We start from the raw sequence: 22875 nt of genomic DNA, 5'->3' as shown, positions 1-22875 counted from the left end.
TACATAAAATTCAAAGTCAAAGTCTGTTGATGGTGTTTTCTAGTAATTTTTCCTTTGATTCCTTTGGGTTTATGTGTACAGGCTACCAAAAATTCGTTATCACTTAATCTAAGGGATTAAAGGAAGGAAACATGAAAGCAAATGGCAATGCTGATAAATCATGTCTGATGAGTTATTTTCTGTTGTATTTTCAACAGAGCAAATGCTGCCTTAGGAAAGAAGTCTTGAACTGTAATAACCTTGTTAAATATGGCATTCTGACTTCAAATGTCCCGATCCCCAGTTATATTAATCAACTAGACACATGGGCCAAATGCCAACCAGCTTTGCTGCCCCAGCCAAACGATATAATTAGACCAGGGTCAAGTTTTAAGCACAGAGCCTCCCTCGACCAGAACCTAGAGGAGTGAGACACCTATAAAACGAGAGTTTCTGCAATTCCTTTGTAACCTGCATTCCCGCAAGACCAATTTCCTCCCTTGTAGCTAAAAGAGACATTGAGTTTAGTAGCCGGCGGATCTGATACAATTTCTTAGTATTTAAAGTTCTGTTGGTTTTTCTTTAATGCTCTTTAAGCCTAATCCTGTGGACAACTGGGTGAAATTAAGTGGCTGTTTATTACAATACTTCCGTGTTGAAAAGCACTCTGCTGCTTACCTACAAAGCTCTTTTACAGACAGTGTCTGATTTGTGTGTCACAGCAGCCTGCAGGTGCCATTAAAGGCTCCTTTTATTTTGCTACAAGAAACCCTGGACTCCGAGAGGCTGGTCACAGGGCCCAAAGCAAAGCCAGGATCTCTGACTTCTGAGCCAGTGTCCTTCCCACTGTGAAGCTGGCAGCAGATGTGACACCGTCAGCCGCCCTCACCCCGCTGCACAAGGCTGCTCTGCCCAGCGCTCGGCCTGGGGGTGATGTGGCTTTGACTAGGTTGGCTCGGAAGTCCCCGTCCCCCCCAGGCCGAATGGCTAAGCACCCCCAGGGAGACCAATCGAACGTAGGCTGGCTTTAAGGGCCTTATTTTCTCCGCACTGACCCCAAGCCTGGTCCTGTGGCCCCGAAAACAGGCCCGCCTTCTGCACGGGAAGGCCATGCTGGCGCTGGGGAGGTGAGCAGTACTTCACTTCCCTGCATCCTCTTTCTTCCCCTCCATCAGGTAAAACTTCTAGCACAGCAGAGTAGCTTGCCAAGCCGAAGTAATTATGGTTTGTTTTGTTTTTGTTTTTTTTAAAGATTTTATTTACTTATTCATGAGACACCAGGGGGGACGGGGCAGAGACACAGGCAGAGGGAGAAGCAGGCTCCATGCAGGGAGCCCGACGTGGGACTTGATCCCGCGTCTCCAGCATCAGGCCCTGGGCTGAAGGCGGCGCTAAACCGCTGCGCCACCCGGGCTGCCCAGTAATTATGTTTTTAAACAATAGCCAGGTTATGGTTACTGCTGGTTCTGTGTGATAGTTCTTTTTTCCTTTTCCTTTCTCCTTTTTTTTTTTGTTTTAAACAGTGTTTGCATAACTTGAGATCAGGAAAATTGCGTTTTCTCATAATTGCCCCAAACACTTCAGACCAAGCCCCATCGCAGGCTCACCCCCGCGGTGAGGCACTGGGCCAGCTGGATAGGGTCACAGCAGGGAGGGGCTGGGGTCAGCTTAACTGGCCTGATCCACACCGTCCCCCAGAACGCTCCACCATCACCACGGCAAGGACTTTCTGTATAGGAGACAGAAAACTGAGACTGTGTGGGAGGAAGTAACTTGGTGGGGAGAAGCCCATCGTCTCAAGGCCGGAGGGCGTCTCAGGCCTAGCTCAGCTCTGCGAGCTATCCTCACTGCGGGTATCTCTTGGCTGCTCGGTCCATCTGGATTGTCTCGAAATGCTGATTTGGATCTGTCCCTTTCCAGTTTTATTTCCTTTTCTTACTCTTTAATTGGTCTAGCTTTCAGCCCCACTGAGTCTCTCCTGTATATCGGGCTACTGCAGCTCTGTCTTTACTCACAGAAATCCCGTTTTAGACTCTTGCCTCCAGTCGTCACACTTCAAAGTTCTTCCCATCCTGTACATGCCCAATTTCCTCACACAGTGACTCCTCCTTTCCTTGTACTCTGTGATCTCTCTATGGCCCATCATTTTATATGTCGCACCAACATCACTTAAAATAGCTAATGACACGCTGTCCACAGAACGCTTATTAGCCAAGCACTTAACAAGCAAGTATTTAATCCTTACGACAACCTGGAAAAGTCTTTCACTAGTCAGGATGGGCTAGGTTGTGCTGCAGCAACAACAATAAAAACTCCCAACACTCAGTGGCTTAACACAACAAAGATTTCTTATGCTCTGTGTTTATCTGTGCAACAACCAAGAGTGTCTGCTCATGGCTGTCAGGTGACTAAGCAGCTACCATCTTGAACATTAATAATTTGGACAGGTCACTAGTTAAATCCCATGGCCTGAAGTGAAATCTGTTATTTCTTTTTTTCTTTTCTTTTTTTTTTTACTGGCTAGAATTAGTCACGTAGCCATAGCTATCAGCAGGAGAACCTGTAATCATTCCATGTGGTTGAAAGACGCAGAGGTAGCATATTGGATGAATCCCATTAACGAGTGCCTCAGATAGGTACTACTATCCTCATTTTACCAATGAAGGAACTAAGACTCACAGTCACAGGATTGTCAGCCAAGATTAAAAAATGAAACTTGCTCTGCCCCCTGGCCTGAGCTTTTAACCTCTGCACAGTATGGACTGTGCATCTTCCTATCAGGCTATCAGTTCTTTATTAAAAGCACCTCACCAACAGGATGCATGTCTGATTCATCTTTGCAGCCCCAGTGCTCTGTATAAAGTAGTACTATATTGGGGCGCCATCGCTTCTTGGCCTTTTGGCTAAGATCAAGTGTATATTGGGGCACCTGGGTGGCTCTGGGGTTGAGCATCTGCCTTTGGCTCAGGTCGTGATCCTGGGATCCTGGGATCGAGTCCCACATCGGGCCCCCTGCTCAGTGGGAAGCCTGCTTCTCCCTCTGCCTGCCTCTCTCCTCTCTCTCTCATGAATAAATGAATAAAATCTATAAAATTAAATAAAGTTGTACTATATTATACACTAGTGAATGCTCTGTATGAAGTAATATAGATGCTCTGTATAAAGTACTACTATATTACACAGTAACGAATTCGCTATTGTGTGTTGACTTTCCTACTTTTTCTCAAGTCAACATTCTGAGTAGTGAGTTCTGGTATCAGCTTTGGAATCTCTTTAACAACATACAGAAATACTCCTTTCCAGATTTCCTCCTGTATAACTAAGAAATCCACCTTCCACACCGTACTAAAGTGCTACTGTGTCAACAGAGTCCTTTTTTCACTAACAGGGATGGAAATTAAACCTACTGTTTTGCATTACATTGCACAGTAGAAAATGTAGAGAAATCCCGTGATACATTGAATGGCTGGGTTGCTAATTACTCACCTCAGGGATGACATTTAGGCCAAAGATAATGCACGAAAGAAAACACTGATTTCCATGTGTTTTTCAAAGCTGTGACAGTCAGGATTCTGGTCAAGTTCTCATCGAATTCACCTGATTTTAGGAGCAGCTAGACAAATGGAATCCTCTTAAGAAAATCAATAAGAGCAATTTAGATTTCTTTTGTCCTCTGGAGAGGAATAGAATACATTTCTCCTATGCAACACCCATGACACCGTCTGGGCTCAGCTGACATTCTGGAAGTGCCATCATCACATCACTACCATTTTGGTCACTCTGACCCAGTAATGCTTGTGCACAGATCGGTAAGTCAGTGTTCTCAAGGCGAGATTTGCATAGAAGGAATGGCCCCGTGTGAGATCTACCAGACAGTCTAGGAAGGGCATAGACTCATCGATGCCCCTAATGTTTTTGTTAGGAGCCACTGGCCCCCAGAAGAAGACAGATTTTGTTTTATATTTTAGAATCCATAAAAATTAAGGAAAGTGCTTCCTGAGCAAGGTCTATAACAGAAAGCTCACTTGCAAGGAATGAGAACTAAATTGTTACTAATTAAATCATGACTTGGGGAAAATGGACTTTCAGAATTCATTTTTTTCGGCAAACGATACTGAATATCTTGTTCCAGGTACTCTACTAGGTTTTAGAGATAGAAATACTTTGACTCTGCCCTCCAATGTGTCTCAAACTCACTTGGGACACAGAACAGTAAAGCAGGGTGGATAGTGGGCCTCTGGGCGATGCTCATTGTTTAAGAGCTGGCATCCATTCTGATCTGTCAGTGCCCAGACTGTGCCAGTTGTTAAAATACTTTTAGTTTCACCCAGATGTAAACAAATGATTAAAAAAAGGAGGGGAAGGCTGGGTGGCCCAGTCAGTTCAGCGTCCCACTCTTGATTTCCACTCAGCTCATGATCTCAGGGTCGTGCTTGCATCGGGCTCTACGCCGGGCATGGAGCCTGCTTAAGATTCCCTCTCCCTCTCTTCCCCTCACCCCTCCCTCTTGTTAAAAACAAAAACAAAATCATAGTATAGTACTTTAGCTTCTAATATGCCAGGTAGTATCCTAAATATTGTATGACTTTCGTCCTTTTTCGTTTTACAACTTAAATTTCTTCTCGGTTTAAAGACCTAAGTGTAAACCAGATTCTTTTTTTGTGGGATAAAAGAGGTTAAGCATTTCAATATTGATGCAGTCTGCCATATTGCCCTCACAAAATGTTTGACCAATTTTTGTTCCCACCAAAAGCGTATAAGAGTGTTTACCCCCTTGCCAGCATGAGCTATTATCAAGTTTAAAAATAAATGCAAATCATCCACAGAAAATATCTCACTATTTTAATTCCCATTTTTCTCATTTTCTCATTTAGTTAGGAAACACTTTTGCAATTATTTTTTAAGATTTTATTTACTTATTTGAGAGAGAACACGTGAGTGTGAACAGGGGAAGGGGCAGAGTGAGGGGCACAGGGAGAGAATCTCCAGCAGAGATTCCTGGGTGCAGAGCCTGGCACGGGGTTTGATCTCATGACCCTGAGACCATGACCTGAGCAGAAACCCAAGAGTCCAACGCGTAACCGAGTGAGCCAACCAGGAGCCCCACTTTTGCGAGTGTTTTAAGACAATTATCTAAAGTCTTAAATTCAGTTTGGGCAAAAGTATCAGCAAGGAATACTCCGTCGTCAGCAGTAATTATGCATGTGTGAAAATGTATTAGAACAAATAAAACGATTTTAAGAAATCTGGATATAAGATCAACATGTAATTAGTGGTTTTCAGTTGATTGGAATGATATTAGCTAAGCAGTACCAAACCTACTGATCTTTTTTTTCCTTTTTTTCCTGTTAGCTTTTGACCTCCTCCCCGATTTCTCCCATTCACCACTGGCACCTAGCCATCGTTCTCTGTATCTATGAGCTTGTTGTGCTGTTGCTGTTGTCGTCTTTGTTTTTAGATTTCACACATATGAGCGATCATAGGGTATTTCTCTTTCTCTGACTTATTTAACTTCGTAGCATGCCTTCCAGGTTCATCCATGTTGTCACAAATGGTGAGATCTCATTCTTTTTGTGGCTGAGGGTAATATATTCCATTATGTATGAGTGTGTGTGTGTGTGTGTCCACTACATTTCTTTATCCATTTGTCCGTGGGTCTACTAACTTTGGGCTTCATTTGTTCTTCTTTATCTCCTTTGTCCTTTGGGATCACCGCCCCCTGAAAGACAATCACAAACAATACCACGTCAGAGGGTTGTTACACCAAGTAAAGGTTATTGTCGTATAAAAAACAGAAGACAAAACCGTGCCACAGTGAAGTCACTTGCTCAAGGTCACAAAGCTGGGAGTGGTGGTCAAACTCTGAAATTCAGAACGCGTCCTGAGCTACGGCAACATATGTAGGAAAACCCAATAGGGCCAAAAAGGAAAAGAAACAAACTCTCCTTGGCAGAGTTTCGAGAAAAGGGATGGGGTGTTCAGGGAAGGGATATCTGAGCTGTGACTTGAAATACGAGGAAGGTTTGACATACCAGGAGGAGAAAAATGAGAAGGACATTGCAGGGGGACGGTGAAAGTGTGGGGTAAGCGTGGAGGCAGAACAGAGGATGTGACCAGTGCCGGCTGGGGTGAGCCCTCTGTGCGCTGCGTTCGTGCATTTTGACTTGGTGCCGTAGGGAGGGGGGAGCAGCTGAAGCACTTCGCGTCCGTGGAGAGATACATGTTTGTATTTCAGAAGCTAAAGCAGGAAAGGGGAACCACAGCATGTCAAGAAGAGCCCTCAGAGAAGGCTCGGCATGACTTTCTGTGGTACTCAATGGTACAAATAAGAAAATCTTGTGGGAAGATGATAGAGCTGCCAACTAACGTGTAGCAGACCTGCAGGGCGGTGGAGAGTGGGGAGGACAAACATGTAGAGGCCGGTGTTATCCTCTTCCCAGATAAATCAAGCAAACTAATATCTAAGTATAGTCCGGAGGAGGCCAACGTCTGCCAGCTTTTCTCTTCCGTAGCCAAGTGAGTACGCTTAAGGCAGATCACTTTTCCCTTTGGTTTTCCTGATCCCCAACCCCTGTAACTAAGATAGTGCCTCCTGGAAGCTGAACCACAAAACTGCATCATCGGGAACCCCACCCCCACCCCCACCCCTACCCATGACAGTCAGTGGGGGAGAAAGGGTGGGGGAGGGCAGAGTTAGGCAAAACCAATGACTTCAGGACCGGCTTTGAGCCCTAGCTCGGCGGCTTACTAGCTCTTTGGATAATTCTACTTATTTTGATGAGCTTTAGCTTACTTTTCCATAAAATGGGAATAATCTGCCTCATAGAGCCGTTATGAATTAATAAGGTATATAACCTGTCTGGTACATAGTAGACATTCAGTAACCAGTAGATATTTACTAATTAAATTCGTGTTTATTAATTCAAAACCTCCGACTTCATTGGCAACTTCACAAATAAGGTTCTGAGGCTCCGGAGAAATATCTTGACTACCCACAGAAGCCCTGGATATCTCCTATTTAAATAGTTAATGTTGCCTGGATCCCTGAGTGACTCATGTTCTTTGATAACCATTTCACTGAAGGGAATGAAACAGCCTGTATTGGTGCTAAAAGGAAAGTCATGGAATTTCGATGACAGGGTCTGACAAAGCCTACAAAAGCAAATGAGATGGAAAGGCGGAAGAGCTCCTTTCTTCGTCCAGGTGGAGAAAAAATAAAGCCATTTAATTGGAGATGGTGTCGCACACATCGGCAAAAGGACCACAGAAACCAAGGGTTAGGATTAATAAATGGGGAAATGAGTTTAACTAGGTCATTAGTGCTAAAAAAAAAAAGGGGGGGGGTGAGAACTTATTACTCATAGTCAGCTCAGCCTCATTATGCAGTTGTCAGCACCATCTTTTTTCAGGTGTTTGAAGAAGTTTTTCTTAAACATTTGCTTCCCTTTGATGAATTAAGAGGGAGAAGGGTTTTGGGCAGCCCTCTGTTGTATTCCTAGCTTGCCAGGACTGCTAAGAGACAGAGTATCTTGTCCCATTGTTCCCCAGTATATACTTTCTCACGCAGCCTTTGTTAAAGCTTGGGAAGGAACAGTCCTGGGCCACGAATCGTACAAACAGGATGAGTTGCGACTGACTTCGTCACAGGGATGTTTATTCAACCATTGGTGCATCTCACTAAAGGCCGGACTCTTTCCATCTCTTTGTTTATTTATTTAGTCTAGTAACTTTTGTTATTCTTTCCACTGGGGAGGGAAAAAATTGTTTTAAAATCCCAATTATAAAGTTATAGTCTCTATATTTGATGGTCAACACAAGAAATACGGTGCTAGAAATAAATGAATGCTGGTTAATAATCAGCACGATTGCCCTATGTGTGTTTTTTGCCCTCGTTCTCCCTTTAATTTTTTTATAATTTGCCTTTACTCGTTAAAATGTTAAAAGTCTATTCTAAAGAGTAGGAACCACAGTAATAACATAATATCTAAAAACAAGATGCAGTACAATGGTATTAATAAGATTAATGGTAGCTTACAATTAAGGAGGGCCAAGAGTTATGTTTTAAGCTTTGGGGTCACTTTACCCCTGTACCCCAACGCGCGCACACACACACACACACACACAGTCGTTCACTTGCAAACTGCATACTTAGAAGAAAATTTCCCAGGTGAGCAACTGAGCCTTGGAGATCCAAGAGTTGCCTCAGACCAGAAAGCAGTGGATCCAGGAGTGTGGCTTTTCAGTGGCTTCTCTGTTGCAGTTCACAGGGAACCATGGAAGCACCAGGGAAGCTGCATTGGTGGAAGGACCTTGTCTTATTCATCTTTGTACCCAGCCCCTAGCACAGAACAGAATGGAACAAGGGGGCGACGTAACTAGCACTGTATTTTAAGAAGATAAATCTGGCAAGGATGAGTGGGATGAGCAGAAGAAGCTGGTGACATGGAGAGCAGTTTAGATGTTCTTGCAATAATAAAGAACATTAGGAAGACTAGGAGCGAGGGAGGAGCATTGAGAATAGACACGAAGCAGGACGTGTGGAAGATGTAGCAAGAGCGAGGCCACGTGGCTTGATGACCATGTGTAGGCCATGAGGAGTACCAGGTCTTTGGATAAATATCCATTCATATAGCAAATATTTCTTGAGTATCAGCTTTGTTCTAGATGCTGGGGATAAAACAGTGATTCAGGCAAACGAGGATTTTGCTCTACTGGACCTTATATTCTCATTGGAGGATGTATTGGTCCCCGTTCTCCAGAGAATCCCATCACATCCCACTGTATGATCCATCACTTGTGTATGTATATATATGAGAGAGCGTTTTCGAGGCATTGCTTTTTTAAAAAAAAGATTTTATTTATTCATGAGAGACACACAGAGAGAGAGAAGCAGAGACACAGGCAGAGGGAGAAGCAGGCTCCATGCAGGGAGCCCGATGTAGGACTCGAACCCGGGTCTCCAGGATCAGGCCCTGGGCTGAAGGCGGTGCTAAACCACTGAGCCACCCGGGCTGCCCGTGGCATTGCTTTTTCAAGAAATTACCTACGTGATTGTAGGGCTGACAAGTCGGGAATCTATAGGGCAGGCTTACAGGCTGGGAACTCGAGTAGAATCCGATGCTGCTGACAGGACGCAGAATTTCTGCCTCCCCAGGAAACCTCAGTTTTGTTCTCATGGCCTTTAACTGATTAAATAAGTCCCACCTAGATTATTTAGGATAATCTCCTTTATTTAAAGTCAACTGATTGTCCTTGGTAACCAGCTCTCTGACATTGCCCTAGATTAGTGTTTGATTGACTGGGCACGACAGCCTCGCCGAGTTGACCCACAAAACCTACCATCACGGAGATATCAGAATGAACAGGACACAAAGAGGAATGACTTGGGGGGTTCGAATCGTTACCAGCTTTTGTGGGCCCCGGGAAGACTTCTCTGCCTCTTCAGCTTACAGATGAGGCGTCTGAGGCTTGAGGATATTAAGAGACTTGCTGAAGCTCAAACAGCTACCGACTGGCCCTCCCATCATTCCGACTCCAGCACATATGCAGGAAACCCAGTCGAGGCCGCCTCCCCAGAACAGCCAGAAGGATCACAGTGTTTGACTCTCTTCCCCAAAGGCCTGCCAGTTGGTGAGCAAGTTCAGATTCAGAACTTGTTTCCTGGGGGCACCCGGTGGCTCAGTTGGTTAAGCGCCTACCTTTAGCTCAGGTCATGATCCCAGGGTCCTGGGATCGAGTCCCGCATCAGCCTCCCTGCTCAGTGGGGAGCCTGCTTCTCCCTCTCCCTCTGCTGCTCCTCCCCCCACTCATGCTCGTTCTCTCAAATAAATATATAGATAAAATTAAAAAAAAAAGAAAAAAAAAGAACTTGTTTCCTGAGTGCAGAGCCTGAACATAGGGAGGTCCATACTGGTTTTGGGGGGACGGGATGGCTTCATCCTGCGCTAGTCCCTCCCTCATTCCTGCCAGAGCCCAGCTCAGGGCTCTTGTGCCAACCAGTTGGTCATTCTTCCCGAAATACTCGTCTCCCCTCCCCTTCATGCGGGTAACGTCTGTGTAGCCCTTGAACGTTCCTTTGGCACATCATCAGGAGAGTCTTCCCTGAGTACCCAAACTAGATAAATCTCCCAGTTATAAGCCTCCCTAAACTCTGTGTTCTTCTAATGTGACACGCAGCACTGTCGTCGCTAAGTAGTTTATTTATATTATTTTATTAACTTCTGTTCCTCCTGTCACACTCCCTGGGGGAAGGAGGCGGAGGCAAATCGCTACCTTGCTGATTCCCAGCGCTGAGCGTAATTCTTGGCATTTATTACTTGATTGGACAAATGTATGGATAAAGGAACCAATGAATGTGATATGTGTCATCCAAGGAATAAAAATCTGTAGGCATTCCAGACAATCATCTGGAAACATGACTCATGCAGGTGGCTTCTCTCCTGTCCCAATCCCCAGTCTAATCCTACGCGGTGTACAGCCAACCCCATCCTTGGCACGTGGGGTTCTTCTCAATGTCCATTTAAAGGGTGGCTCTTCCTGCGCTCTTCCCTAAGTTAGGGGTCCCTCTTAAGCATTGGAGCCTAAAGCCCTTGAACCAGAGAAAACAGACCTGTTAGAACAAAAGAGGATGAAGGTGCGAGAGAGAGTGGACGTACTCCAGGAATAGTGCACCGCCAGGGACAGGCAGGCGTGGACGGAACGTTCTGCGAAGCCCTCCTACTTAAGACAGGCCGTGCTCTCTCCTCTCTCCTCTCACCCCAGGCAGCAGGTTCTGACTGCTTCTGCCTGTGGTCTGGAGTCTCACGAGTGAGAAGACGAGCTTCGGACTCGAGCGGCCCCTGGTGACCTCTTGGGCTCCTGAGAGCCAAGTTGAGGGAGAGGCCGGCTGGAGGCCCCCCTGCCCCTGAGCGCCTGCCCTCCGCCCGGGCCGTCGGGGCTCCCGGGAGCGGCGCTTGGGGACGGCAGTGGGGCAGGGCAGCCGTGCAAGCAGCTCGGGTTGTTCACTGCGCCTTCCGGTTCGACAGCCGGCAGCCAGAACAACGTAAAATGGCATCTGTGTGGTTAAATGCTTCCAGGAGCTCTCCTGCCCTTCGTGTGAGAGCCCAAATATTCATGGAAACGAGCGTCTTTGTTTTTGCAGGCGTCTTCTGACTGTGGAAAAAGAAACTTAGGATTTATTTACAAGTAGCCTCTCTCGAGTCATCCTGAAAGGCCTGTGAAGTCCTCCCCCCGCCACCACCACCCCCACTGACATTCTTTCCACTAAGCATTCTTCCTAGCGAGAAAGAGAAAAAATCTGTGTCTTCATTCTCTCCATTTTCTGAAACTTGGAAGACTCAGTTGTGAATCATATAGGACAGTCGTGGGATCCAGAGAAATTTTGAGTCTATCAGCACAGGGTGTAAGAGGAATCTCACAGGCCCAGGAGTGAGGAGACGGAGGTGTGAGTCTTGGCTCTGCCTCCTGCAGTCGAGTGACCTTGGACAAGTCTCTGGGCTGTGGTGGACTAGGTAGTGTCTGCAGTTACCGCCGCTCTAAGATGTATGGTTCTCATTGCAGGCATCTTTTCCACAAATCCTGTGTTGACCCCTGGCTTCTAGACCATCGTACCTGTCCCATGTGCAAGATGAACATTCTTAAAGCCCTAGGGATCCCGGTAAGCACAGCACAGCCTACAGCCTCGTAATGTGTGTCTTTCTGCATTACCCCCAAAGCAGGGAGAAAACCCCACACCTGGATTTTCTCTAACCCCTCGTCTGCACGGCAGGGGCGTCCTCTGTCGAGGCCCCGAGAGAACGCACATGTCTGGAAACATTTCTCCTCTCGCTTTTTCTCAGTTCGAGAACGTCACGACCCTCTCACCACATCTGTGTCTGTGAATCAAGATGCTGCTTATGCAGCTCGTAGGCTTCTCACCTGGGCCCCAGGGTGTGAGTGCAGGCAGGACACAGCAGAGGCTGGACGGCCCAGTTGCACTTTGCTCGCCTCCCGTGTCATTACTCAGTGCCTGCGAGGAGAGCCGCACGCCTCGCCTTCTGTGCTGCCGCACACCTAGCTTTCCTTGCAAAGGAACTCTTCTGGACAGGGGAACCTGGCCCAGAGCCCGTGCTCAACCTCAGGTCTCTGCAGAGAGAACAGGGAACCAGAGCCACTTAATTCCAGCGCTACCATCCCACCGGTGCACTCAGTTAGAGGTTTAGAAGATGTAGTCACTCCCCCAGTGCAAAGAGAATCCCACCAGCTGGCGGCTTGCTGCTGCAGGGAAGGCTCTTCCCCAGACTGTGTTAAAGCCCACAAACTGGTGGTTGGTGAGACCCCAGCTGATGTGGTGAGGGCAGGAAGCAAGCCAGGCCACCAAATCCGAGGGCTGCACACAGGGATGAGAAGAACATCCTGAGCACTTTCTAGAAGCAACTAGACAGCCAGGATCCAGAGGGCAGCCTCCCCGTCCCCTCCACTCTGCTACACCCCCTGCTGTCACTTCTCACTGCTAATGGCAGAGGGTGAAGAGAATGTTAACGGTCCCGAGATATCACTAGAGAAGAAAGGACCAGATATCAGGGGTTTCCTTCAATGCCGAGGGGCTAATTATCCTCGGACCATCAGGGTGGCCCCGTCGGAGAGGGCAAACCTGAAGCATTGTGAGGTCCTGCCGTGGCTGAATTTTCTACCCGGTACCAGCTGCCTCCCTGCCGGCTGGATGCTGTTTTTCATGGTTGATACACCGAACACAAATCAACTTGTGTGACGCTGGCTTGGAGCTGGATTTTGAACGGCAGTGCATTAAATTTTCAGACCAGGGTTGTGAATGCATAGTGCGTTCAAGGTGAAAATCAATTACAGTGAACATGAAATATTAGTAAGAACCCAACGTCTCCACCAGATACGAGGAGCTTAGGAAATGGAGCTCAGGGTTTGGACTTTTCACACTTCTAGCTGCAGCTGGCTCATACAGGGGAGGGGGGAAATGTGTGTACGTGTGTGCTTGCATATGTGCATGTTGTCTTTAGTCGCCAAAATCTTTAGAACACTTACAATTAAAGGCAGACAGCCGCTCTATTTGACCCAGCACCTATTCCTCACGGTATTTTCGAAGCTCCTAAATGTCGATCCCAGTGCCTCCCGGTCAGGACAATGAAACCAAACCACCCCTGGTAGTTAAGTTCTGTACTAACTAGTATTTGACCTCAGACTTCTCCAGAGAAGGTATGACTTCTCCAGAAGCTACTTGAGAATGAGCTCAGGCTATGGATATTGTTTTAAAAATAGAATTATCGGGTGGCCTTCGGGCTTATTTCCAAAATTAATAACATTTTTACTTTTTAGCAGTTGGACATTTTGTTCACGGCTCCGTGCCCACCAAGTACGGAGGATAGGGTTTTACTTAGCACACTGACTTCCAGAAAAATAAACACTGGTAGCATCTTTTGGATTTTACCAAGGATTCATAGAGGCCAGCCGAACAGGAACAGGAACAGGAACAGGAACATGACACACATCTGAGCTCGACGCAGGGAACAGAACATGCTCCAGGAAGAAGAGGGCATGTGTGCTACTTCTCGGGAAGCACCAACGCATATGGCTGCCCTCATGCCTCCCCAGGGCCTTTCTGGTTTTGTCCCAGAGGATGATACTGACGTCTGGATCTGGGAGGAATCTGGGATGTTGTTCCACTCCATACTTGGCCACTGGGTGCAAATATACGTGCCTAAACTACACCAAAAAGATGACGTGTTATTGCACTCCTGTAACTTTCCATGTCACTGAACAAGCTCACAGCCTTCTCAATTAGCAAATACTTCCCATAGCTGGCTGGAACCCTTTTTATGCAGCTTAAAGAGATTGTTTTATCATTTTTCTAAGTTCCTTGTACTCCATTCTCAAGGAAAATTGAAAAGAGCTTGCCCGTCTCTACCAAGTGACGCCTGTTGGTTCTTACCTCTGTGTATCCCTTTCATATGCTAAGTGCCCAGCAAATGCCTGTGGCATCGCTGCCCTCCAGACTCAGTCACAGAATCATATTTATGAAATTCAGTCTGGTCTTCCTTTGAACAGTGTCCGCTCACCAAGGATTCAGTTGTAATCTTGGCCAACTCAATTGTCCAGATACAGGTGGTAAGGTGTTTCGGCTTGTTTTGCGGTTTTGCTCCTGTTGCCTCTACTGAGTATCCTTGTGTACACCCGTACTGGGGGGGCGAATACACGCCAGTGGAGAGCTGAAAGCTGGGGACATTTTCGTGATTGGATTTCCCTCAGATGAGCTAGTAGTGAATGAAAGCCCAGCTGGCAGATCAGGAAATTCCTATTGCAGTGGGTATCTTTTTTATTATTATTATTATATTTTGCCAAGAGAAATAAACTATTGGGACCACCTGAGTGGTGCAGGGAGTTAAGCATCCTTCTCTTGATTTCAGCTCAGGTCATGATCTCAGGGTCATGAGCTCGAGCCCCGCATCGGGAGTTCTGCTCGGGATTCTCCATCTCCCTCTGCTCCTCCCCCTGCTCTCTCTCACTCTCACTCTCTCTAAAATAAATAAATAAACCTTTAAAAAGAGAGAGAGAAAGAAATAAAATACTACATTGTAAAGAGGGCAGGGGCGCTTTTCATCCCTTTATCTACACAACGGTGCCTCCTGTCTTCCCAGTCAGGTCCAGGCGTGTCTTTGTAGAATGATGGGACCCAGGTCTTAGCCAGTACTCACTCCTACAAGGTACCATGTCAACCAGGCCATTCATATCCCAGCAAACACCTTCTCCTGTCGCTGTTGCCCTGATAAGAATAGGATGAGAGATGTTGAATAGAAAATCCCATGTAGCTGGAGTATTCCCAGGTTCCTGACTCTTTAGGGGTTGGCTTATTTGAGGAGTAGCCCCATGCTCACCTGAGTTCGAATACCTTTACCATATTCACTTGCAGGTGGCATTTGACATCCTCTGCCAAACATCATGCCTGTCATTTCTCTTAGACGTATATAAATTGGATTTCTTTTCAAAATATTCTTCTATTTGATGAACCACTTAGTGTGGATGTGAACTGTGAGTTTCTCTAAGTTGCAGTCTACTCAATACCGTACTCATGCGTGCCACCAGTCGCAGTCTCACTGAGCTAATTAGCTCTTTCTCTTTTCCCCTTTTGTTAAAGATATAATACTAGTTCCCACTAGTCCCCAAAGTAAAAGGAAACACTCCGCATCAAAATTAATGACTTTAGGGATCCCTGGGCGGCGCAGTGGTTTGGCGCCTGCCTTTGGCCCAGGGCGCGATCCTGGAGACCCGGGATCGAATCCCACGTCGGGCTCCCGGTGCATGGAGCCTGCTTCTCCCTCTGCCTGTGTCTCTGCCTCTCTCTCTCTCTCCCTGTGTGACTATCATAAATAAAAATTAAAAAAAAAATCTTTAAAAAAAAACAAAAACAAAATTAATGACTTTAAAAAAAAAGGAAAAGAGATAAAACGAAGGAATGATATCAACAAGCAAAGTCAACATTTTGAAAAATATGTCAGTTGTTATCACATCTATGATTGTGTTCAGATGCTTACGGATGAAAGACCAAGCAGCACAGTACGCTCGTCGTGAAATCTTCACTGACACCCCACACACAGTTGCTTTGCTTATGTTTTTATATAGTGTAGGGGAAGGAAAAAAACATGTTTTCCCTTCTACCCTCCTAGTTCTCCAGCTGGGGCCCCGTAAATGAGACTGGTTAAAGATTAACAAGAGAAAAACAACCAGACATTTATTAACACGTGCATTGCACATGCACATGGGAGCCCTTAGGGATGAGTAACTCCAAGGGGTGGTCAGAACTTGGACATTTAGAGCATCTTCACAGAAGGACAAATTTTTAAAGAAGCGAAAAGACAGAGGTAAAGGACCTGGAGTTTCTAGGGCAGCAAATTGTGGGAAAGCACGCAGCTGAGGCAAACGAATGGCAGATAAGGGCGTGTTAGGAAGGTGTGTTTTTACAGATCCATTTTGGGCGTCAACTCCCAGACTCCGGTGATGAGAATGTTCTTCTCTTCCTGGTACAAGGAAGGGGGCCACCTCTACAAATTTATGTCCTACTTTCAGGCAGATGGGAGGAGGGCAGAGAACATTTCTTTATCTGCTTCTTTTCAACTGTGTTTAGCTCAAAATAATCCTCATGCCAATGGCAACATTTTGGGGTGGCATATTCTGCTACCATTGAATAGCATACCTTACCTTCGCACAAAACTAGACAGTTTTTTTTTAAGATTTTTATTTTTATTATTTTTTTTAACTTGACAGTTTTTAAAGCACTCTCTCAAATCCTCCCGTAATTGATCTAGGGCAGATACTGACATTCTCAGCTTTTCATAGTAGTAAACTGAGACTCAAAATATTCAAATTGACATCTACCGAGTACCTAATAATTGTCAGACACCATATGCGGGCATGAAACTCAAGATCAACGTAATGTAGTGGCTTCACTTTTTAGAGCTCATGTCTCACTTATATATGGAATCTAAAAAACTGAACTCCTAGAAACAGAGAACATCCTGGTAGTTGCCAGAGGCCGAGGGTCGGGGTAGGGGTGAAATGGGCGAAGGTGGTCAAATTATAAGATAAATAAATCCTGGGGACGTAAAGCGCAGCGTGGTAACAATCCTGTGTTGTATATTTGAAAGTTGCTAAGAGAGTCGATCTTAAAAGTTCTCATCACATGAACAAACTTGTAGCTATTTGGGGTAGTGGGTAGTGACTGAACCTATGTGTTAATCATTTTCCAGTATACATATATACAGTATATATACTGGAAAAAATATATATATATACTGGAAATATATATATGTGTATATATATACATATATATATATATATCAAATCATTCTGTTGTCTAAACTACTACAATATTACATGTCAGTTATATCTGAATAAAGCTGGGGGGTGGGGGAAGAAAGCTTGTGGAGTAGTAGTGTGAGACCAGCACAGCTACAAATAAACCATAACAGAGAGAGAAAAATGCCTATAAAGTGTCACAATATCAAAGATGCTACCTGGGAGGGAACGCTACTTAGCAAAGGTGACATTTGGCCTGGGAATTGAGGGATGATTGGGAATTCATCACAGCCAGTTTGAGACCTGGGGATGGTTGGTGCTGAGCAGAGGAACAACATAAGCTGCAGCCCTGGGATAGGGAATATATGCTCTGTGTTTCCAAAGGCTGGGGTAAGGGTTTAGAGACCCTGTTTTGCCCCACCAAGGAGCTTATAACTCGTTCCTTAAGAGAGATGAAGCATCATACGTGTGTGGTGGTGTGGTGGTGGTGGTGGTGGTGGTGGTGTTTTAAAGAGGGCTCTGATGAGAAAGTAGAGAATAGGATATCCCAGGGAAGAAACTTTAAGGAAATGGGGAGGCTGCGAATGGGGAGAGATCATTTGGAACATACCTGCTCATGTCCAGCGTCACAATCTCTAAGTTCAGTAAATATGGTGGGTTGGTCATTCAGTGAACTGACTTTTGATAACTTGGGTTTCAATGAATTGGCTCACTTCCAATAGAGATGAAGAAGGTGAAATGGAAAGAGAATACAGAAAAAGAAGGAATGAGCTGAATTTGAGACTTTTATGAGATTGATGGAGATCTGCAACTGACTATTGGAAACACAGGCGAGGAGCTTGGGAGACTGGTTTAAGAGTGGAAAATTAGGACAAGAGTCCCCCACTTTGGCTTTCTTGCTTTGTGCTCCCAGGGAGTCCATGAGTTATGGATGCTCCCTTTGGGTGAGCTTTGAACACAGTATAGTCATGTAGTGATGTTAATTCAATCAGTGCCAATCCAGAATTTTCCTCACCTAATCCTGCCTGTCCTGATCTGCATCTGTTGGGAGTGCAAAACCACAGAATTACCATCCCGCGAGGCAACATTGATGTTTAAATGAAGCAAAAACAAAAAATTAATTCATAGCTATTCTTAGTATTTCTCAAGACCATATCTCTGCAACACTATCTTTTAAAAATAATCTTTGAGTTTAGAAAGAGTCATAACAACTGAAAATCATTTTTAAACCTGTTTGAGAGGGGCCCCTGGGTGGCTCAGTCAGTTGAGCGTCAGGGCTCAGGTCATGACCCCGGGGTCCTGGGATCGAGCCCTGCGTCAGGCTCCTTGCTTCTCCCTCTCGCTCCTTCTCTCTCTCTCTATCTCTCTCTCCTGTCAAATAAATAAATAACATCTTTTTTAAAAAAGCAGAAAACAAGTAAAAGCTGTTTGAGATATATTCAATATAATTTCGCAGAACTAAGACCAAAGAGAAAAACTTGCAAAGAGTAAGATTTTGCCCAAAGATAGGTTAGTCTCACAAAACTGGTCAACACAGGCGGCCTTGCAACGCGGAGACCTCCCCATTTTTCTATTACTCAGTGAGGCTGTCAGAGATCTGAGGATGAGGCCCCGGAGGGAGGGGAAATCTCGTAATGAGTGGATAATTAGACGAGATGGTATCCACCCGAGTTCTATACTCTAAAATTTTAATTTAGAGGATTTGACAAACGTATGATCAATTTGCATGTTAAGCGAATAGGTTATTTTTTTTTTTTTACAGCTAGTTTTTGGCTTACGTTTAACCGCTGCTACAACAAAAATGCCCTCACCCTGTGCTTTTGTGTGTATCTCTAGTGAACAGTTCGCCATGAGTTCGATTCCGGGTCCCCTCCCTGCTCTCATGTCATCGGTGCATTTGCGAACGGCGCATGGGTTTGGGGGTGATGACCAGCTGCCGGCTACTTCCTATATGAGGAGCAAACTGCATTCAGGGCAGGGCTATCATTATAAATAAATACCGTGCCCCCCCTCCCACGCCACTGCCAAGTATTATATTAATACGTGAATATTGCTGCTTCTGGAATTAGAACGTCCTATCTAGATCTAAACGGACCCCTTGGAAAGGGCAATTTGGGAAGATGTTTTCATGTTAATTGCAGAAACTATAACGGAATGTATTTTTTTTAACTGATCCGGGAGGAAACAGTAAAGAGCTTTGGTTTCCCACCGAGACAAAATGTTTCAGCTGTAAACCCTTCCTCTCGAACTTGGCGACGAACTCTCAGGACCAATGCTTTTCTGTTCCTATCAGCCCAATGCCGACTGCATGGACGACCTGCCCACCGACTTCGAGGGGTCCCTGGGAGGCCCACCCACCAACCAGATCACGGGCGCCAGCGACACGACCGTAAACGAAAGTTCAGTCACTCTGGACCCTGCCGTGCGGACCGTGGGAGCCTTGCAGGTGGTTCCGGACGCGGAGCCCACCCCGCAGGACGGAGAGGTCGTCTTTACCACCAGCGGTAAGTGCTCGGCCCGGACGGGGTTAGAGAAAGACGCTGGTCTTCAAGAAGAAGTTAAGTGAGTATATACCTTGGCCAGCCGAGCAGTCATACTGCCCGGCCCTGAGCAGCCCATGCCAGGGGCGCCCGGGCCCAGCCTGCCTCCCGCCCAGGGCCTGACCCCAGGGCCCGGGATCAAGTCCCGCATCAGCTCCCCACAGGGAGCCTGCTTCTCCCTCGGCCTGCGTCTCTGCCTCTCTCTCTCTGGGTCTCTCATGGATAAATACATAAATACTTAAAAAAAAAAAAAAAGCAGCAGCAGCAGCAGCAGCCCAGTGCTTTCCAAAGGCAGCAGGCCGGACAGCAGAGCGGGGTGCATCCTGCCTCCCTGCCTCGCACAGCGTGGCCTTCCCCATGGTACCTGAGTGGGTAGGGCAGCGGCTCGGGTCTCTGCAAGTGGAGGGCAAGTGGAAAGGCAACTGCAAGGGACCCTTAGTGGGATTGGGGTAGGCACAGCTCCCTCCACGTGAGAGAGAGAGTTTGCTCTGGGCTGAACAGACTTGGCCCGGGCTGCGTGCAGGGGGTGCCCTCCCCGCTGCTGCAGGGCTCCGACGTAAATGGCATTTCTGTAGACGGGCGTTTTTACGGTGCCACCTAAACCCCCCTACACGGCAGGCGGCATCTTACGCCACCTTTTGGAGTCCTTCCCCATCCTCTATGTGTGCTCTGACTCTGGTTCTATTTGATGGTAGTCATAAAATTTTTCTTGATATTTTATTTATTTATTTATTTGAGAAGAGAGAGAGAGGGGCCACTAAAGACAGAGCAAGCATGAGTCAGGGTGCAGAAGGAGGGAGAGAAGCAGGATGCCTGCCAAGCCGGGAGCCCGATGCGGGGCTCGATCCCAGGACCCTGGGATCATGACCTGAGCCGAAGGCAGACCCTTAACCATTGCTTGAGCCACCCAGGTGCCCCCCCCCGCCATGTACTTATAAAAATATTAAATAACTGTGTTAGCACCGAGATTGAAGCTAAAACCTAAAGTATCGGCTCTTACTCTCATACAGTAGAGAGAAAAGCTTCCCGAGAAAGAAAAGCAGCATGCAAATTAACTTCGGCTTAAGGTTTAAGGGTGGGTGGATATTGAAATTTAAAAAAAAAAAAAGATGTATTATTTCTCTTGATAGAAGTAACCTATTCACTCTAGAAAATTCGGAAATGGAGAAAAGCAGGGGAAAGCCTTTGGGATATTTCCTTTTCAGTCGGTCTCTTTTTTACATATTTGTGATATTTGTAGAATTTGTAAAAATCATTCGGGCAGGAATGTAAAGATAGGCTTTTTTTGCGGATGAAGAAATTAATAGGTCTTACGGCTGAAAGATTGGAACATGAAGCAAAAAATAAAAAAAGAATGCAAACATCACTCAGTACCCCACCTAGAAATAATCGCTCTTGACATTTGGGTGTGTTTCCTGATACTCTTACGGCAGAGCTGAGACAGTCCCATAAGGGTTGCTGCTGAGCATCGTAACTGGAGCGTCCACGGGGCCTCAACAGAAAGTAACTTCAAGAGGAACTTGGGGGCAAATATCTGCCCCTGCCTGGCTGTTAGTGTTGAGTGGATGAGAATTTTAATTTTGGAAGCTTGACTTGTTAGAGGCCTAACGCCCTCAATATTGAAAGAGTGACCTTTACACGTTAGTGGTCCTTTTTTTTTTTAATAATAAATTTATTTTTTATTGGTGTTCAATGTGCCAACATACAGAATAACACCCAGTGCTCATCCCCCCTCAGTGCCCGTCACCCATCCACCCCCACCCCCCGCCCTCCTCCCCTTCCACCACCCCTAGTTTGTTTCCCAGAGTTAAGAGTCTTTATGTTCTGTCTCCCTTTCTGATATTTCCTACCCATTTCTTCTCCCTTCCCCTCTATTCCCTTTCACTATTATTTATATTCCCCAAATGAATGAGACCATATAATGTTTGTCCTTAAAGACGAATTCGATCCCTTTGTCTTGAAGTCCTCGTTGGGCGCTAATATGGTAAGTCACGTATGTAATTCACATTTTCTGTGGTCAGGGTAAAAAACATGGGTTAAGCTCATTTTAATGCCATATTTTATTTAACCCAATACGCTCAACATATTTTGCATTCTTTCTCTTCTGATAACTCCTCAAAATGCGGGGTGTGTTTTACATTTCCGGCACCTCTCCGTTGGAGCAAGCTGCATTTCAAGTGCTTAAGAGCCACATGGGGCTAGTGGCTACCATACCAAAGAGCATAGTTCTAGAATCCTCGTCATTTTCAGGATAGGAGGACCTTAAAAGTAATTTAATCTTTACCGTGATAAGCTTCTAATTTTTAGCATGAGACAGTCGTGGCCCGGAAGGGTAAGTGGCTGATGCCGATCAAACAAGAAGTTCCCTGTCCAGAGTACGAGATTGTCCTGCAGTTTTTCCATTTATCGACATCTTTGCTTAGCCTCAGACATTTCACTGTTCGTTGTCTTAAGTGAAGTATATGGAAAGGCCTGGCAACATTTTGCTTTCCTCAAACCCGTACGAAGAACCCCATCAAAAATGGATCCTTTCCAAAAAATAAATAAATAAATAAATAAAAGATCCTTTCCCTTGCCATAAAATATTATTTCACGTTCAAGAGAAAATGTGTCATCTGTGAGATTCCTTATTTTTGAGGGCGGATACATACTTCATATATCTCCATAAAGCCCGGATGACAAGTGGCAAGGATAACTTGTGGGCTGAAATACATCCAAAAAATGAACTATAGAATCATGGTCTGTACCCATATAGTTCGGAATCCCTAAGCTCTTTGTGCCTGACATAGACTCAGGGCGTTTAGGCCATGGCAGGCGTTCAGTAGACGTGTTCAGTCTAAGCTTGACGCAGGCGGCTCCTGCTCAACAGAAGGAGAAATGCCAGGTCATTGTCAAGGAAGATATTGGTAAATTTGAGGAAACAAGAGGCCTGAGGCCATATCTGTGGTCGGAAGATTGATGGTATACGGGACTAGGGCTAGAGATGTCAGAGTCCCAGTGCAGAAATTGAGTTTATTCTCCAAATATTTTCCCCGACCATTTATTTCCGATTAGTTTTATTTGTTGGGATTTAACAGAATATTCCAAACACAGTCACTCTGATTAGGTATTAATCGTTTATACCATTAACCGAACGGCTTTAGATTCCTTAAGGAGAAAATCCTTTGCTTCGTAAAGGTTTGTAAATTGCCTAGTGCCCTGACTCAAATAACTAACGCGTAAATGAACAAACACAGATGTGTGAATAAAGGGGTGAAAAGATTCAAATTCTCATCAACGCAGTCGTAACCAGCTCTAATGCGGTCTAAAAATAACGTGGGTGGAGAATGAAGTGTCGTTGGCATGCACTATTGCCGCAAATTGCAAATAAAGAGCCCGGTCGAGGTGGGACCTGACTTTTCTTTACATTATCCTTTCCCACCTCACATCTCTACAGACCCAGAAAATGACTAGAAAACGAGGGAATAACAGTAGCTATCAAATACACCACATCAACAGTGCCTCAGGCACCCTTTTAAGTCCTATGAGGTAAATATGATTTTTATTATCATTTCAC

The 22875-nt window shown here is 45.6% G+C and overlaps 1 protein-coding gene across 1 annotated transcript in view; it reads left to right on the top strand.

Annotated features, from left to right (window-relative positions):
- Positions 1–22875, top strand: part of RNF150 (ring finger protein 150) — a 239388-nt gene that overhangs the window by 182030 nt on the left and 34483 nt on the right. The window contains exons 5-6 of the mRNA XM_055317069.1: positions 11539–11635; positions 19073–19283. Coding sequence (XP_055173044.1) covers positions 11539–11635; positions 19073–19283 — 308 coding nt within the window. The remainder of the gene's footprint in view (positions 1–11538; positions 11636–19072; positions 19284–22875) is intronic.

The sequence above is a fragment of the Nyctereutes procyonoides genome, unplaced genomic scaffold, assembly GCF_905146905.1.
Source record: "Nyctereutes procyonoides isolate TBG_1078 unplaced genomic scaffold, NYPRO_anot_genome, whole genome shotgun sequence".
NCBI classification, from domain to species: domain Eukaryota; kingdom Metazoa; phylum Chordata; class Mammalia; order Carnivora; family Canidae; genus Nyctereutes; species Nyctereutes procyonoides.
This window is presented reverse-complemented; position numbering and strand designations above follow the sequence as displayed.